The following is a 19,394-nucleotide window of genomic DNA, read 5'->3' as shown; positions in this document are numbered from 1 at the left end:
GATAATTAATCTAAATTTAAAGGCAATGGCTATCTTAGAGCTGTTCCAAAGTAGAGCATAAATCATAACAACACACGTAAAGTAATAAATAATAACTTTGATCGTATGGTTATAAAGGCGCACTCTACCTTAGAGTGATTCTAACGCAACCGAACTCAAATTTAAAATATGCCAACAACTCTTTATCTGATTCGCACTTGCTCTCTCTATGACTATTGGGCTTTAATTTTGCGGGCTTTTTACCTCTTTTCATACTTTAAATAATATTAAAATATTTAAGATATTCATTCTTACCCATTCTTTAATTGTGGATGAATTAAGAAGTGGCGCGCTGATACACAACCAAAACTTGATGTATTACAAAAACATTGATAGAAAACATGTCTTGAAGCAAAATTTGTGTCTAGAAATCAATGCCAAGGTTTATCTCATAACTGTATGATATTAATGACAATCAATATTATTCTCCTTCATTTGATTCCTCTTAACGTTACTTTGTTCATTTTCTTTAGATGGAATGAAGAAAATTGTACCCTCAAATCCTTTAAGTTGGAGGATCCCTTTGGTTAATGACTTTCCAACAGTAATATTTGGAGCTGAGGTAAACTCATCCGGAGAGGAGTGAAGCCCATCTATTGCTGCTATGACTTGAAATCTTATAGTTCAATCTAAATTAGTGGTAACAACTAGTTCTATAAACATTGTAGCTTCACAAGTCTAGTTTAAAGTTACTAAAGTCCCGCTTGAAATTGAGGTGCTATAACTTTTAAGTTACAGCTGTTGTGGAAAAAAATTATAATTATGAAATAAAAATTAATAATATGTAATAAATATAAATTTTAAATAATAATTTTGACAAAATTATTAAACATATAATCGATTTTCTATTAAATAAGTAAAAAATCATATAAACATAACTTTCAAGCTACAGCTATCAAACCTCAATCCCAAATGCACCCTAAGCACGCCGGATTAGTTTGTGCTCAGCTACATCGGCAACAACTTACTAAAGTCTCTGTAACTAACTGACTTATAGCTTGTTGGTCATGATTTCCTAATTTTCAACATGGGTTATGTTTTCAATCTATCTATATATGTAGTCATGCAGGAATGCAGATTTGTGTTACAAAAGATGCTTTAAGCTTTTGCAAAGTGACGGCTTAATGTATTTTAACTGGAGAATGAACAACTATTGATATCAAATATTTTGTTTACATTGACTTGCAAATTGACAGGGGACTCAATAAACTCGTGCTCATTATCGTGTTCTCTTGGATGAGATCTATGTGGTACACAATCTCTCCCCCCCCCCCCACCCAAAAAAAAAAAAAAAAAAAAAAACTTGCTGGCCTTAATTTAGTACATCAACTGATGGTCCACGACTAGTCCCCTCCCTGCCTGCACTTGAAAGGTAAGGGAAGAATGCGATGTTTTTTTTTTTTACTGTTAATAAATGAGTAGAATTGTGTTGGAGGATGCAAAATATTGTGCGTACAAATTAGAGATAGAGGGTTGAAAATTTTGGAAGCACAACTAACAAACTGTTATTAGTCAATGTAATGTATCATATGATGATAACGAAATGGGTTTGCTAGAATTGAGCTCATCCGATGTCTCTTAAGTCCAAACTGGAATGCTATTATCTCATGAATCTTTGTGTTTGGTAAACTCTCCCTTTCAAGGAGATTTCAGACTTATTGATTTTCTTTGTGAAAGCAATTAATAGGAGGCGGCCCATGGCCATGATCTTTAAAAAGTGTCCCCCGTAGAGGTGGTGAAGGAGCGCGCAAGAATATTCCAATTTTCCATAAGTCCAATAAAGATATATATATATATATATATGCATCATTCTTCTTTTTCTTTTACTTTTCCAGCTTGTTACCTTCACTTCTCTCCCCAAAAACAAATTACTCGTATATTAATCCTAATAATTATTTATCACTGAGTGATACATGTGCGTGTATATATATATATATATATATATGAAATATTTTAAGTAATAATTCTTAATTATATTAAAATTAGGGATAAATTAAAAAATAAAAAATCCATATCCTAATATATTATATTTTATTATATAGTATATTAAAATTTATGTTATTTTCTATTATTATATAGTATATTAAAAATCCCGGCGCTCCTTGACAATTTTTTTATTGTTGAGATAATAACAAAGTAAGGTAATAATTTCAATTCCATCATAGTGGTAGTTAGTAATTCCCCATCAAAAGTCAAAACAAATTCAAGTATTGACGACTTGATCGCCATTATAAGCTGAATCGGATTTCGGTATCAATAAAATTTATGTTCCTTTAATTTTTTTTATTTTATCTCTAATTTTAATAAAATAAAAAACCTTTAATTAAGAACTCCGTGAAATATGTACATATATAGAAGAAGTCTATCAGTACTCAATAAATGAATGATGATTTATATTTGGTATGTAACAGGACCACAACTGGGCCTAGAGTTAGGGGAGGAAGGAAAAAAAAAAAAAAAAAAAGAGGTAGTGGGACCCAGCGGGGTTGATAGTTCATGTTGACGATGGTGGATCTTTTTTTTTTTTTTTGATAAAATCGTGAAAGACAGGTCACCTTCACCACAAATTGACGCGGTTTAGCTGCTGCTAATTAGAATTGAGAGCGAAAGCCGAAAGGTGACATCGCTGTCGACACGTGTGAGGAAAATTTGACACGCGAACGTCATTGTGATCCCCCACATGCCATTCTTGTTGGCCCACTCTGTTTAATCAGGATTCATCAGGGAGTCAGGACCCGGACCTGGATCGGAAGATCCTCTTTCTTTCTCCCAGTCAGGAGATGCAAGCCACGTGAAAGTTGAGAGTTTAAAAAGAACAAAAAAAAAAAAAAAACACTCAAAGAGAAAATTTAACAAAAATAGTGATATGAAGCCTAAATTGTACTAAGTATTGAATGGGATGAGCGTAGTAAAATCAAGTGAGAGGCAAACCAAAAAAAAGGGAAAAAGAGAGGGAAATTTACACTAATAACCATAAAAATTTTAGTTTTTTTCATCTTAACCCCTCAAACAAATTTCTATCAACATTAGCCATAAAAGAACCATTGAGACCAAATTACCCCTCTCTCTCATCTCCCTTTCCTCTTCCTCTTGCCTTCTTCTCTCCAGTTCTCTACTAATTTTAGCATCCACCTCTTTCTTCTTCTTCTCTCTCCTATAATCCTCGTAATCGTTCGGTCTAGCGAGGTCGTGCTCCTCGATTACGGTCGAAGTGACGTCGACCAATGCCGGTTGCGGCAGCGCTACCACGTCGTCGGGGGAAGGTGCGATTGCAGGTGAGGAATGGGGTCTAGTCGGGAGAGAATTTTGGATGGTTTTGGGTTTGGATTGGGGCTTGAGGATGGTTTGTGGTGACGCGAAAATTGACCAGACAGTGGTGGTCGTGTTGGTGGGTTTGTCCTCATCGGAGGGTGGAGGTAGGTCTCCGTACAGCCCGCCTAGCATTTCGCAATGTGGCTTTTGATGGAAAATCCCGGGGAATTTAAATTCCGAAATTGGATTTTGGAGAATTAAAAAGCTAATTTTGTTTTGTTGTTTGGGTTGTCGGATGAGATTCGATCTGAGGTAGAAGAAGATATTACATACGAATAAGAAGAGACGAACAAAGACGAAAGGACTGGCGAAAACAAACAAATACTGAGGTAGAAGAAGGCAATCTGTCGCACCAAAACATGGTGCGACAGGTGCCTGTCGCACCAAAACATGGTGCGACAGGGTGCCTGTCGCACCAAAGCTTGGTGCGACAGGTGCCTGTCGCACCAAAACATGGTGCGACAGGTGCCTGTCGCACCAAAACATGGTGCGACAGGGTGCCTGTCGCACCAAAGCTTGGTGCGACAGGTGCCTGTCGCACCAAAACATGGTGCGACAGAGTGCCTGTCGCACCAAGACTTGGGCCTGTCGCACCAAGCTTCTTTTCGTTTGTAAAGAAGGGTAATTTGGGGAGAAAAGCGTATGTTTGGCTAATGTTGATAGAAAAAAGTTGAGAGGGTTAATTGTGAAAATAGTAAAAATTTTATGGTTATTTTCGTAAATTTCCCAAAAAGAGAAGGAAAGAAAAGGAATAGGGGCACAGGGTGGGTGACAGTGTTGGGACAGACAGGTATTTTTCATGTCATGTGATTGTGGGCAGCCTCAATCTCGTTTCTACATCTGGCTGGGCACCTAGCGAGCTGTGTGCGCCTCATTATTACGGTGAGGGTCCCCGTTAGCTGCTTAATTGCCTTTTTCGATTTTTGTTGCTGCCTGAAATCTCACATGCCTGTCAATTTCTCCCATCTCATCGACATCAGCTTCGTGAAATCAAAACGGTACGGTGCACATACATTTGTTAGTTGTATTGCTCTCTTCTTCGCATCAAATGCAATGCAAGTCCTGGCGCTGCACGTCTTCTTGCTATCGTCGTTGCCCCCGTAAGAAGTGTTAAATGAAATAATCATCCTGATTAATCCGCTGATAAGAAAATAATATAGTGGTTGGGACGAAAGCAGCTGTTGTTTGGTCACAAACGCTGCTCTGAAATGACATATATAAAAAGTGTTTAAGTTAGACCGCACAAACTATTCCAAAGTGCGACGTGCCTGCTTTCATCTCTTTACGAATAGCGTTCAACAACATAAAAAAGTGAGAAGGACTGGACTCGACTCGATTGACAAGCCCCTTGAGTCGGCATCTTTCGGAATTTGATTAATTCATCACACATGCATTTTCACAAATGATGCACTGTAATGGAATGAGTATTCACGACACATTGTCATGTAAATTAGCCAAATCCTGTAAATCAAAGATCATATTATAATAATTTAAGTTTCTGAGAAAAGTAAGATAATTGGGAAATGTAATGAGATCGATTCTAAATGTGGCAATTTTTCGGATGGGCATGAGCTGTCAATTTCAAGGTTAAACACAGTTGCATGAACAGGTAATAAAGCACCAGTGCAGAATAGTAACTACACATTACACAAATTGATCTCCTGATTCCCTAAAAAGGGAAATATCTCATTCAAAACCCAGAAACACAACCAGCCAGCTACTGCCCTTCTTCTTTTTCTTTTTTACAGCAGATGATAATTAATTACTATTCTGATGACTCATCATTACATCTGGCACGGCATGCCAAGCCGAAGCCGCTATGAGAGGCCGGCTGTGCCAGCCGAGAGTCAAACACCCTTCGGTTTCCTCAACAGAGTAACCCTCGGCCGAAAAGAGAGTCAAGAGCATACTAGCTTGTCTGAAAGCATTAGACCCAAGATGTAAAGGCCTAAAGCCGGCACCTGCGAGCCGATTCCTCCATTTAGCCAGCGGCTCGTGCCTTTCAACTCGAGCCGACCCTTCACAACACACCACGTTACAAATCTCTCTTTGTAAGTAAATCTCGGCTAAGGCCTTTTCCGGCTGAAGCGGACAGGCCTCGAGCGAGTCAAACATGGTTGAATAATAGTACAAAGCCGTCGTGAACCGGTCCAAGAACTCTGGCTGGTTGTGATTCGATTCTTGCTCGACAACCGTCATGATTTTCGGGTTCAGGTTCCGAATCCAACCCAGCACCATTTCCATAGGCGAATTCCGGGCCGGGTCTGACCCGAGCAATTTGTGCAGTTGCAAGATTGAGTTTACGGCCAAGGCTTCCTTCGGGCTGACCTGGAGCATCCACGGCTTCACATCCTCGAGCCTGGAAGCCGCCACGCCACGAAAGGTGAACCTGATGTTGACGGAGCGCGCCAACTCGGCGAGTCGCAACCCGATTTCTCGGAGCGAGTCGCGGCCGTCTGGCGACGGCGGGCCAATGCCGGTCAACCTCAGCAGCGGAGGCCCGCCGGGACGAAGAGCCAGCGCCTGTATCAACGCCGGCCATTGCAAACCATGCATCAAATTGAAATCAACCACGTGGACGCAATCGTGGCCGTCGAAAGCTTCTAAAATGGCCTGATTAGCCGTGAAGTGAGCGAATTTCAAGTAAGGGCAAGCCTCGTAGAAGTGATGATACAGAATCTCGTTTTCAGAAACCGATCCGCAGATGGAGCCGCCAACTCCCATAATCCGAAAGCTCAACGCGTCGATGAAGCAACCGGCAACTTTACCGATACCGCAGCTCGGATTAACGCGCGTCAGCAAGCCTTTCATATCCTCAATCAAAGAGCCGGCCACTGCCATCTCGCCACGTTGCACTGACTCAGCACACGTCATCAACATGTGGACCAGCCTTATCCCGGAATCTTCTTCCATCGCCGTAACAATCATCATCTGCTGTTGCTGTTGTTGTTGCTGCTGAGTAGTAGTGAAATTATCGGTGAGATAGTTACCGACAGCCGTGTGGTTAACAGAGGGGCCCGCTATGATATCGGGTAGGTCGGGTAGATCGGACGGTAGAGGGAGCGGGGGCTGGTTGAACTCGGAAAGGAGAGAGTCAACCCAAGAGGCGAGATCAGAGGGATTGTAATGGACGGTATCGGAAGCGAGTTGGGAGATATCGGCAGGAGAGTTGACCATGACCGTTTCGAGGCGTTCAAGTCGTTGAGCTACTTGACGGAGCTCCGAAGACCGTACTTTGTACCCGGCTCCTGCAAGTAACCCATCTATCTCAGCAACAGGTTGTTTCGTACCGGAACACGACGATGAGCTTCCGCTGTTGCTTCCGCCTGACGTGGCAGAGTCGTACAGTACCATCCTTTCTCTTCTCCTTTTCGTTCTCGAAAAAAAAAAAGGAAAAAAATGTTTTATGTTCTAAGGTTTTTGGTATTCAGACTCGGATGTGTGGTAGATTGGTAGTGGGTTTTTAATAGGAGGGTTTCATTGGACATCCCGGATTCTGTAAAGAGGGTTTTGAGTGTGAGTGTTGAAAGAGAGAGTGAGAGAGAGTGTGTGCGTGAAAAGTGATAAGTGAAAGAGAGGCGAAGATGGGGTTTTTGAAAAAGGGGGAGTTAAGAGAGCGAGTGGATGACAATATCCATTATATATCTAGGATGTCTCTTTTTTTTTTTTCACTGTTGGTTTTGCCTTTTGCTTTTCTCTTTTCCTTTTTTATTTTTTCTCTTTTTTCTTTCACCTCCCATATTTTTCTCTTATTTAATTTTTCCATCCCTTCGTACTTTATATAGGACTATAGGAGATTCAAACCGTCTACGCCGAAATGAAAGAAAAAAAAAAATATGCCGACCAACCTTGATTCCAATTAGGAGAGTTATTGGGAAAATGATCCTTTCATGATTTGATCTCTTTTGAATTTTTTAAGATCTTTTATTATGTATCTTTTAGTGGTAGTGTATGGATAAAATTTAATTTCTTTGATTATTTTATTTATTAATTATCAATCAATAATTGATTTATTTGCTCAGGAGATGATCAGATCAAGAGAGAATCTTGATCCGAATTATTAGAAAGTTGTCCAATTTTTTACTATCATATTGATGAGAAATTTTAAAATATATCAGAAGTATTATGTCAGACATACAATAAGTAAATGATACTAAAACATGTGTGTATTTATTTTGAAAAATTATCATGTAAGTGGTGATTATATTAAATTTAACATACATGCATCAATTGATTGTAATACATCAAAAATATTTTAGAATTTCTCCATATTGATTGGTCGATGCTTGATCTTCCACAATCCACACTAATAAAAAAATATTGTAGAATAAATTTTCTTACCACATAGATTCTAACCCTCCCTGAATTAATTAATTAAGGGTTAGATATAGACGTAGAATGGTTGTGCTTCAAAACTTATTATTTTAATAGTGTACTGAATTTCATACTTGTTATTTATAAAATTTTATTATTCTGTTAGTATATACACATCACTGTTAGAAAATATATCCATGCATATCCATATGATTGCATACGCATGGGTGGCTACGTCAAAGCAAGTGTTATTTTAATCCGACGGTGGGAGCGACACCCATAGAATAATAATTCCATGCAGCTTCATCATCGTTAACAGAAAAATATGATTAGCAGTCAATTAAGCCGGACAAGCTTGTATTAATTATTACATTACTTTATACATACATTTTCGGCACGAAAGCCTCTATGATCCGCTAATGGTACAAGTGAGTGTATGCACGCAACGATATGCGGTCAATGGGGAACAAATTATTATTATTATTTTTCAATTATAACCTGAAAATGACATTTTAACAAAATTGAAAGCGCTAAGAAGATTGGATGGGAAAGCAAACAAGGATCAATTTGATTTCTTCTAATTGATTGGCCTGCTAAATATAGATCTCATCAATCGCCTATGAGGCTAATTAATTTTTATTAATTTCTAGGTCGTTGCCCACTGCTCGGAGAATTACTTAATATTGCAACATAATTAAAAACCAAATTAATTAGGTATATGCATTTGAGTTCGATATATGGAGCAATAGAAGTTTGGTAAATGGCGAATATTCGCCCTTGAGACAAGTATCAAAGAAAAGAATCAATCAGGTGTCTTCTTGCTGAAAATGATAAAGAAATACATAACACATTTTGTCAATTTTTTTTTTCCGAAGCAACATTAACAACAGCTTAAATAAAGTACTTGTTTAGTAAAAATAATTGAGATTAATAAAGACGAGGAGATATTAATATTTTATCACAGTACTACTTGCAAGTGGCCAATTTAGAAATAGGATCGCCATCCATCCGCATCTGCATCAAACACAATAATTTTAACTTAATTTAATAAAGCATAGTTTTTGAAGTTAGGAGCGGCCCTAATTTTTCCCTCGTAGTGGCGCGCGCGGGCGTGAAAAATGAAAAAAAATGAGAAACCTTGCGGCGTGGGTGTCGCAATTTTTAATAGTCTGATGTGTCAAAAAAAATAAAAAATACACTACATATAGTAAGTAGCTAGAGAATTAGACATTATTAGGTAGGTTGGATAGGTCCACGGCTAACTCTAATGCTTCTGCAGCAACACACTCTACTCAGTACTCACCGTTTTGTGGAATTAGCATCATCGTTGACCCGATACTGACACTGCAACTATATATAAATCTCTTTTTTTTTTTTTGTAGTTTTTAAAATTAAAACAGGATGAATTAAAAGTCCACGATTGGGACCAGAAGCAACACAAAAAATATACGATCGCCTCAAATGCAATTATCACGTTGAGAGCGTGCGGGCTGGAGTTTTCTATCAATTTATTAATATATACTCTTCTTTTCATTCGGAATCGATAATTTCCGGATTTTCACTGCTTATTATCATTGTGTTGATTGGGATTGGCATTGACAAGTTAATAATTGTTATAATCATAGATTTTTTTTAAAAAATTTTTAATATCATTTCACAAATAAAATTATTAAGTCTTTTATTGTATTTCAAGGCTTTCGTGAATCTCGATGCTTGATGATGACTGATCTAATTTGATTCAAAAAATAAATTATTACTTTTTCTTGATCAATTGTATCGTATATTAACTAGCTGATAGGAGTTACCTAGGTTTATAAATTTGATTAATCACTTCACATATCAGGTTAATCTTAAAGTAAATAATCACAATCTTAACATTTAATTACCATTTAATCCACTTTAAGGCGAGCTTATTCTCAAAATCTATACTCTAATAAAATGTGAAAAAGCGTATCACTTTCAATCTTTCACAATTATTAAGAATTCAAAATCTCATAACTAACAAGTGATCGAACCCTTAATTTTTATTCATGTTTTTTAAATAATGGGATGACCGACGAACATATATAGTCCCAAATCTATTCCAACGATTAAAATGTAAGAAATTCATGTATTAGCTAGCAATTAGTGGGAATTGAACCCGATTCTCTCTACCAATATTTGCAACTATTTTATAAGAATGTATTAAACTTCTCAAATAAAATCTTAAAAAGATATTATCTTAAATAATCTTATATTTATCCAATAAAGGATGAGGTAGTTAAATAAATAATTTGACAAGTTATGAAAACTTATCATGATCGCAATTTAAAAAAAAAAAAAATAGTAACATTGTTCGAGGGGCAAGCCAAAACCCAACTCCACCACCAAAACGATGAGTTTTGAAGTTTTGGCTTGCCGGCGGCAATTTCACCCGGGTAAATTAAAGCAGCAATTCTTGAGATTCTATTGCATAGGATTCCTTGTTTATTGTACATGGACATATTTAATATGACGACCAAGATGCATGCTCCAAAATAGCCCGTCACACTTTTGACAAGTGTCTTCTTGCTATTATATTCACACATCTTCATGCATCATATGTGCTATTAGAGGCAAATTATTGAGAGAGAGAGAGAGAGAGAGACTGTGACAAAGATTTTGGGAGTTTAAAAAGACTGCTCGCCTATTGGTGTTCGAAGTTAAAAAAAAAAAAAAGTTTCATTAAAAGGCAATTAATTTTAAAAAATCACTTTAATACTGGTGGTAATACACAAATGTTTGTATATTCTCACGTATATATATATAAGTACGGGAGCTGTCGTGGTCCATAACATTTTAGGAACCCCAAAAGACCCAATAGAGAAAGCTTCAATGGGAGATATTATTTAGCGTATAGACTTAATTAAAATAAGGTATTATAAATCATAGGTTATACAAAAACGGACATATGCCACTGCGTGTGGTCCATCCAATTGATAACATGGAATTTGGGAACGGTTTGGGAATTGCAAAGCCCCAAAAAGCACGAATTTAAAGTATGCGATTGGAGGAGTAAGATCGAAACACGTGTGCGTGTGATGAAGTTAAAAAAAAAATAATAATAAATAAATTAATTAATTAAAGTTGGGTGGTGGTGGTGGTGGTGGTGGGAATTGGGACCAGCGTTCTCGAAAGGGAAAGATGAAGATGCATGTCATGTAGCAATATGTTGGTGTTGGGTGGTGTTGGGTTGAGGACGGACAGCTCAAGTTAGTGAGTGTTATATGCTGCTGTCCACTACAGTCCCGTCATTTTAGCTGACACCATCACGTTGTGCCACATGTCAGCTGCGCATACGCTCATTGCACGATGTGGGGATTCAGAAATTTTGACCGCTTACTCTTAGGAGCTAAACAATAATAATTAAGAAATCAATCAAATTTGTAAAATCCGAATTATCTATCTATCGTATCGTGCACTGTGTACGCCAAACTCAGAGATTTATACACACAAAACTTCGCCATCTTGGGAAAGGTAATAAAAGACCTTAAGCATAATCCAACAAACTCCAGGCTCAAATATGAAGAATAATCCTTGGCACGCTTGGCTTCGTAGACCGTAATATGTTTTTTTTTTTTAAATTTTTTCGAAGAGGTTGACTGTAATAGGTTGGATATACACAAATATGGCAATCTTGAATGAATATAGAACAGAAATTAAAAAAAAAAAAAGAAAGAGAAACTTAGAGCCTGTTCAATATTGTTTTTTAATTTGTATTTTTTGAAAACAAAAATAAGAATAAAAATGGTGTTTTACAATAGTTGTATTTTGAATTTAAGTATGCATTTAGAATCATTTTTTGTATTCTATATTTTAAAATTGAAAAACAGTAATATGTGTTCGATAGATAAATTAAAAATAATAAAAACAATAAATATGTGTTTGGTAGTATCATTTTCAAAACATTTTTTACTAAACATTTAAGTCAGACTTGTAGTTAGAAAATAATTGTTTAACAAATAGATATATAGTAAATGCGGTTACGTCGTACTATTTGCAACAATATTTTGTGTGCGTGGTGAAAGTCTTTTATCCCTAAATTTAAATAAATTTAACCACAACGAATAAATATGGTTAAAACCTTATGTTACATGGATATTTTCGACAACACGCAGGTGCAAGTTGCGAATAATATTTTATCTTAAGAAAAAAATACGCACACACATATTCTAATTATAATTTATACACAAATATTAACATGAAAATTAAGAAAAAACTAACTTTCAATAAAAAGTAATAATATATTAACATAAAATGAATACAGTTAATAATTGTCAATACAATACCCTTAACAACTAATAACATAAAACAATAATTCTTATATTGATCCCACGAAGAGATAGATTTAATTATGTGTAGGGTTAATTTTCTAGGTGTAAGTGTGGGTTGGTTAGAAGTGGATGTTTTTTAATTTCTAAGAATTAAAACAAAATGATGGGTATGAATTAAAGATGATCAATGCATGCTTAGACGGTAAGATCGGTCGTCGTTAGCCAATTTCCAAAATTGATCATCGTTGTCTAAGGCTAAGGAAGCTGAAATGCAAGTTATGCAACCCAAGAGGCGGGGTGAATTGAGATTTTAAAATTTATGCAATACAATTCGCACAACAATTTAATCTATTGCCTTAATCAAATCAAAACAATAAATTCAATCAAGCACAATATTAAAAGAGTAAGGGAAGAGAAAACGAACACAAGGATTTTTACGTGGTTCGGCTATCCCCGCCTACGTCCACGCCTCCAAGCTCACCCGGCTTGAGGATTTCACTATCCAAACCTCCCAAGTCTTCAAATGTTTACAATTGACTTCCAAGGTGTCAATAAACCTTTACAACAAGAGATTATATCCCCAATCTCTTCACCCCAAGTGTTTCCCACACTTGTACACTCACAAATAGATGAGAAATGAAATTCACAACAATAAAACTCTCTTTAAGAGTGAATAACAAATTATAGCTCAATGATGATTCAAAAAATGATGATTTACGAAATGGAAGCTCAATATATGTTATATGATCTTGTTTTTCTTTGTATTGATGCTTAAAATGAAGTTTGAGTTGCGTTTTTATAGTTAAGGCCCGAAAACTAGCCGTTATAGGTAAATTCCAGTGCCCAAGCAGCTAGCTGCTTGTTTATCCGGCTCGCCGCTCAGGAACAGTGATATTACCGTTATTTTTGAATTTTGCTACAGTAATACTATTCATTGAAATTATACTTTGACCCAAAACTTTCTATAATTATAATATAACTCAAAACGTCATAAAACTTTTCAAATATGTCCAATTTCAGAACTTCATAAAAATAATTGTCTTTCCCAAACTGTCTGAAATTATGATATGACCCTAAAGATTTTATTATTTTGCACAAAGGTCCTTTTCAACATAATATCCATATTTTTCAAAGTTCTCAAAACCTTTCACTTTAGTCCAAAATATTCATAAATTATAGTATGGCCCAAAACATTTCAAATGTTTGTAAAAACGTCCAACTCCAAAATTTAATACTTATTAAAATCAAAGATTTCAAATCTTAGCATTTAAGTCCAAATTACTCAAATCCACAAAATACTTTACTTTATAAAAATAAAACCTTTTAGTTTATGAAAAGTATTTAATTAAATTAATCTATTGAGCTTCTCAAATGCTAAATCATGCATCAATTAAATCATATTGGCTTTACAAGAATTTATCGCACTAATTTGTTCGTTGAGCTCTAGACTATTCTTGATGTCGCCGTTGTCTGTTGAGTGTCTTCAATCTTGATTTCACTTGATTCACTTGCATAAAATATTATCCTTAAAAAACTAGTGAAAATATGAAATACAATATTTATTAAATCACTCAATACGTATGTTTGTTATCATCAAAATTACATTATGTATAGCCCTTTAGGCTAACGGAAGCAAGTAGCTACGGCGGAGACCTGAGAAGCAGCGACAGAGACGTGAGTAACAATTAGATCGAGATAAAGAGAAGAAGAGTGAGAGAGCTGTGAAATCGATGAAGAGATGAGGAGAGAGAGCTAACAGTTAGACGGGATAAAGAGAATGAGAGTGAGAGCTGTGAAATCAATGAAGAGATAAAGTGAAACCAAGAGAGCTTTTCGATTTTGTTTTATAATTTATTTCTTAATTTAATTTGTAATATATAGAGAACATGTTAAACATGTTTTTAATTTTATAACTGTTAAAGTGAATCAGAATTATTTGTTTTGTAGTTTATTTTTTTGAATTCAGCCTACCGAACATATATTACACTTGTATTCTTAAAACAAAAAAGAAAACAAAGGCCCAAAAACACCGACGAACAGGCTTACATAGCTAAAATTGGAGGGCTATTTATACTTTTAGCCATCTTTCAACTTATTATTATTAAAAAAATTGTGAAAAAAGATGCCCATAAAAAGTAGGGTGGACATGGATTATGTTAAATCGGGTTTTCAAGTCAATATTAATTGGGTTGAGGTAATAAAATCAGCCTAAAGCAATTCAATCTTTAAATTATTGGATTTGGTGTTTGGGTAGGATTGCGTTGATCAAGTTAATCATATTGAAGTTTAAACAAAATCAAAAGTTAAATATTGTAAATAAAATAATTGAAAATATGTGTTACTTAAAATGAAACTTAACTTAAAAGTCAAATTAAAATACATTTTAACATGATGATTTGATCCATTATCTAATCTCATGGATTAAAAAAAAAAGTAATGAGAATAAATAATATCCAAAACATGTATGTTTTATGAAAAATAAATAAACCAACTCAAATAGGTATTATATGTTAACAATACAATAATAAAGTATGAATGAACGAGAAATATCTTATTTTTATTGGGAATTGAGAGTGATTTTAATTTTAAAATTAGAATTTAAAGTAGTAGTTACTAAAATGGTGGGCGGAGGCCTATGGAGACCTAAGGGGGCCACGACACCTGTAAACTTTTAAAAAAATTGAAAAGTTTCTAAATAAAATATTAAAAATTAGGTATTAAAATAGTGATGTAGCCTGCACACTTGATTTATAAACTTTATATATAGGATGAAAATATAACTTTATATTTTGTGAAATAAAGTCATAGTCGCCACAAGTAAAATTTTCAAATTTTATTTATTTGATTTATAAATAAAGTCAATCAAAATAGCAGTAGCCACAAGTAAAAATTTCAAATTCCTAGCGACCGCACGCCAAATCGATGAATGGGAAAATCGTATAGAATCAATCCCTTGCTAACACTTGGAATTTGAACTTGGCCCCTGGAGATTTACTCCAAGCTCTACCCTTGCTAGAATGAAGTCATGATCTTCAAGTTTAAATGGTCTCTTTTACAAAAGAGAGGTAAAAAATTAAGTTAACCATTTAGACCTTTAGTGTTTAGCAATTGAGAACTAAAAATTATTATTGTTATTTTTCTTAACAAAAGGTTAGGTTGAATTACATGAGTTTATTTCAATTAATCCAATAAAATTATTAAATGAGTTTAAAAGTCAGCCTAATTAATCCACAATAACTTACTCCAAATAAACATATAAAAAGCTCTTTTAAAGTAGTATATATGTCGTTGTCAAAACCCGAAAGCCAAACTGCCAAGTGCCAAAGTGCAAATGATTAGCATTCATAGGCCACATGATGTGTCCGATACAAAAATGTGATTGTTGCTGGATTGGAATCATTGGATCAGCTTCAATGATTTTGTATTATTATTTTCTTTGCAATCAAGAGAGGGTGAGGCCACGAGAGAAGCCAATTCCGGCCATATTCAAGCCCTCCATTTTACAATCAGGAAGTGGAAACCAAGTCCAATAATCTCTCCCTATATCATAAGACAGCCAAATTATTTCCCACAAGCACCCGTAATTAGACACTAATACAATCTTAATTATCCCACCTGATTTCTCTAAGCACCCCATCATGACCCCATAAGGTTTACTAATCTTCTTCAAAATGTCACTTGGAAGTTTAGAAATGTATTCCCAATGGGAAGCATTTGGGCCCAAGCCCCAAATTTCAATGCCATTTACCATTCTTACCCTTGCTTTGACATTGCCAACACTGTTTGATCTTACGATCACCATGTGCCCATCACCGTACACGTGCAGCCGATCTGCCATGACTGTTTGCTGCCTGGTCCCGTGCTCTCCTCCATTAAATCTAAGCCGTAAGATCACCGGGACATCTTTACTCCGTGATTCAACGGCCATTACGATACTTTCATGAGGTCCATTCCTTACGTTGAGGTAAATGTAATCAACTTCTCTGTCACAACTAGCACGTGGCATAATCCCAACGTTCTCTCTTGCTTCCGTTGATGTCCATGTGTCAATCTCAGAGCTATACTCGTACAAAACCGGCCGGTTATCCACCAACTCGGCAAACAAAAACCTGAAATGATCCGACCCGGTGGCGAGTAACTTCATCCCGGATCTACGCCACGATGAAGTCCCACGTGGACCAAGTGGGCTTGCCGGGATTCTTTTAACTGTCTTGCTGACCAAATTAACCGCAATAACATCCTGTCGAGTGTTGCAAACGAAAAGGAAAATATTCCCAGAAGCTGTGAGAAAAAAGAAATCCTCGCCCGGCGAGATAAGTGATTTCAATAAATCAGCAATTGCAATCTTGAACCAGCTGGTCGATTGATCAGAGAAGCCTTGAAGTATTGCATCTCTAAGCCAACGCTTCTTGTAGACGAAGAGCCACGTAGTTGACTTTGACCTTAAATTGCATTCACGGACAAAACTTTGGTCAGATATAACACAAGCCATTGATCTGTTGACCAATTTCATAGCCATGATCTCCGGCAAAGTTAGATGAAGAAGTATGTTTTGTATGAGCTCTGAGGGGAGGAGGCAAAAGCCAATAGCATTTGAGGTCAAATTTTTGTAATCCTCCATATTTTGGGTTCTCTAGATTTTGCCGTTATCTAGTTCTTTATAATTGCTGTCTGCTAATTATATAGTGTTGATTTATTTGGACACTTAGAAGGCATTGTGGCTTTTTTTTTTTAATGAGTGAGTGAGGTAGTTTTATAATTGAAATAATTAAGTGGACTTACTTCCTTGGTTAATTGATTAAATGACAAAGATTCCAACAAAGCAGGCTGTCGTGGTCAGAGAAGTGGACGGCGAGGAAGGTAGACAAAGTTGAGTATTTTTCAATTTTGTTGACGTATTTGATTTTGGCTAGTGGCCTATTAACAAAGTTGTTTTAGGTGATCCCCGAGGCAGGCTAGCACTATGTATTGTAGTTTAGTAAAGAGGCATGAGTCACTTGTGCCGAATGGTAAACGATGAGAGTGAGGCCTGATACAAACCTTTCCCTTTTCTAACAGCACTGGATTGGAATGATCTTATGCCTTTATGTGATTTCTTTTTTCTAGTAGACATATGAATTAAACAAGCTTGTAATAATGTAATTTAACAACCACAATTATGCCATTAGGTATGTAGTCTAATACTGGGTGTAGATTTTTTTTCCTAATATTATTAGTGTGAGTAAATTTCCAAACTTCTAAACATATTTTAAGATTATATGGTAAATTTATGTGTATAGGGACCTAGTTGACCTTAGATGTTACCACAAGAGATATCTTGATCTCTTTTTCCTACACACACAGCCACCAATTGCAACATGAACAATCGAAAGCTTTATCTAAAACTTCAACTAGTATGGCCGCTCCTCTACCTCTCCACCACCAAACAAGGACACCAGCCTTATCTTCAGATAATTCTCCCTTGATAAACCTTGACAACATCAATAACAACAACATAAACAGTCAATATCAAGCACACTTTTGTCTAGTTTCACTAGAAAAATGTTCCACAATGAGGGAGCTCAAGCAAATTCATGCCCAAATGCTAAGGACAAGCCTCTTCTTCGACCCCTGTGCTGCAAGTGAACTCATAGCTTTTCTGCTCTTCAGGACTATCATGTGCGTTTAGTCTTCTCACAAATCTCCAATCCAACCATCTACACTTGTAATTCCATTGTTAGAGGGTACACAAATAAGAATTTGCATCATGAGGCATTCCTTTTTTATCATGAGATGATTGTTCAAGGACTAATTCCTGATAGATTCATGTTTCCTTCGTTGTTTAAGTCATGTGCTGATATCTATGTTGAAAAACAATTGCATAGTCAAGCTATAAAGTTTGGCTTGGCATCGGATTCTTTCTTACATAACACTTTGATTAATATGTATTCAAGTTGCTGGTGTTTGGTTTCAGCTGAATGAGTCTTCTTTAAAATGGATAATAAAAGTGTAGTTTCTTGGGCTACAACGATTGGTGCATACGTGCAATAGGATCAGCCTGATGAGGCTATCAAGATTTTTTATAGAATGGAAATTGAAAATGTGAAGCCTAATGCGGTTACTCTAGTTAACGTTTTGACTGCACGTGCAAGAGCTAGAGATTTAAGAACTGTAAAACGAGTGCACAAGTGTGTTGATGAAAGTGGTTTTTGGTCTCATGTAGAGCTTAAGACAACTCTAATGGATGCTTATTGCAAGTGTAAATTTGTCTCACGTGCTTGGGATTTATTTGTGAAGGTGGTTGGAATTTTTTACCTTCACATGTATTTGTAACTTATGAAGAACTTGTCACGATCGTTGGCCTAGATTCTAGAGGGCTGAGTACATGAAAAAGGCACTCTAATGCCCAAGTTAGTGTTTGATTAAGATTAAAGAAAGAATAAAAATGGAAAAAATTAGTTTCTCTCTCGATATATGAACAATACTTTTTTGGAGGCCAAATACCTCATTTTCTCTTAGAGATGAGTCTCTATTTATAGATGATAAGTGATGTGAATTTAGGTTTTGCTTTGAACCTTCAATCTAACGACATGTATCACCCATCATTCATGTACACGTGGAGATGAATAGGATCTAAAGAATTATTTCGATCCTGTATGTTTCCTTACTCGTATGGCTTTTGGATGTGATTTCCTTAGGCTAATGGATTGCAGAATTAATTCCCCCTCTTGCCATTTTTATAAGCTCTAGAAATTTTTTTTCCTTAGATGTTATTCCCATGGAATAACTATGGCCAATGGGCCATGTCGGCAACTGTCGGCCCACAAGGGCTCGTGGGCCGGCACAGCACGGCCCACCAAATTGGTGGGCCGTGCCCAAAAAAAGCCCACAAACTTTTTTTTTTAGCATGCTTAAAAAAGTCCACGTGCCTGGCGTGCTTATTCAAGTCCACGTGCCTGACGTGCTTTTTTAAGCCCACCAACATAATAATAATAATATTCACAATCATAAAATCATATTAATTTTTATTAAGAGAGCAATTAACATTTTATTATTAATTTATCACAATTTCACAACTATATATTTTATTTCACAATAATCAATCATAATTCATAACACAACAATACATAAATTTAATTAAATTTAATTCCATAGATCATAATAATAATTAATTAAAGGGAAATTTACACTCGTCCACCTGTTTGTTTTGTCTTTTTCAAAAATACACAAACACTTTTTTTTTTAGCGCGCCACTGAAGTTTGTTTTTTGTTATATTCATCCACTTCTGTCTAATTTCCGTTAGTGGATTTAATGGAATGTTAACGAAATGACCTTTTTACCCCTCAAAATTACAATTTAACCCAAAATAAATGGAAATTGGAGATAAATTGGATGGATTTAATTTTTTTCAAAGGTGGATGCTATAAATGGGAGGAAAATAATGTTTTTTGCTTGCT

General features: G+C 35.8%; 2 protein-coding genes across 2 annotated transcripts; both read right to left on the bottom strand.

The window, feature by feature from the left end:
* Nucleotides 1–4,896: 4,896 nt before the first annotated feature.
* On the bottom strand, nt 4,897–7,163 carry LOC102608614 (protein SLENDER RICE1-LIKE 1). Its single transcript, XM_006475707.4, has one exon. It carries the CDS (start codon nt 6,703–6,705, stop codon nt 5,110–5,112), a length of 1,596 nt encoding a protein of 531 aa, XP_006475770.1. The 5' UTR covers nt 6,706–7,163; the 3' UTR covers nt 4,897–5,109.
* Nucleotides 7,164–15,261: 8,098 nt separating this feature from the next.
* LOC102628628 (uncharacterized) lies at nt 15,262–16,698 on the bottom strand. The gene has a single exon (XM_006476047.4). The coding sequence runs from the start codon at nt 16,576–16,578 to the stop codon at nt 15,400–15,402; it is 1,179 nt and encodes a 392-aa protein (XP_006476110.2). The 5' UTR covers nt 16,579–16,698; the 3' UTR covers nt 15,262–15,399.
* Nucleotides 16,699–19,394: the final 2,696 nt, after the last annotated feature.

The sequence above is a fragment of the Citrus sinensis genome, chromosome 1 (assembly GCF_022201045.2).
Source record: "Citrus sinensis cultivar Valencia sweet orange chromosome 1, DVS_A1.0, whole genome shotgun sequence".
NCBI lineage: Eukaryota > Viridiplantae > Streptophyta > Magnoliopsida > Sapindales > Rutaceae > Citrus > Citrus sinensis.
This window is presented reverse-complemented; position numbering and strand designations above follow the sequence as displayed.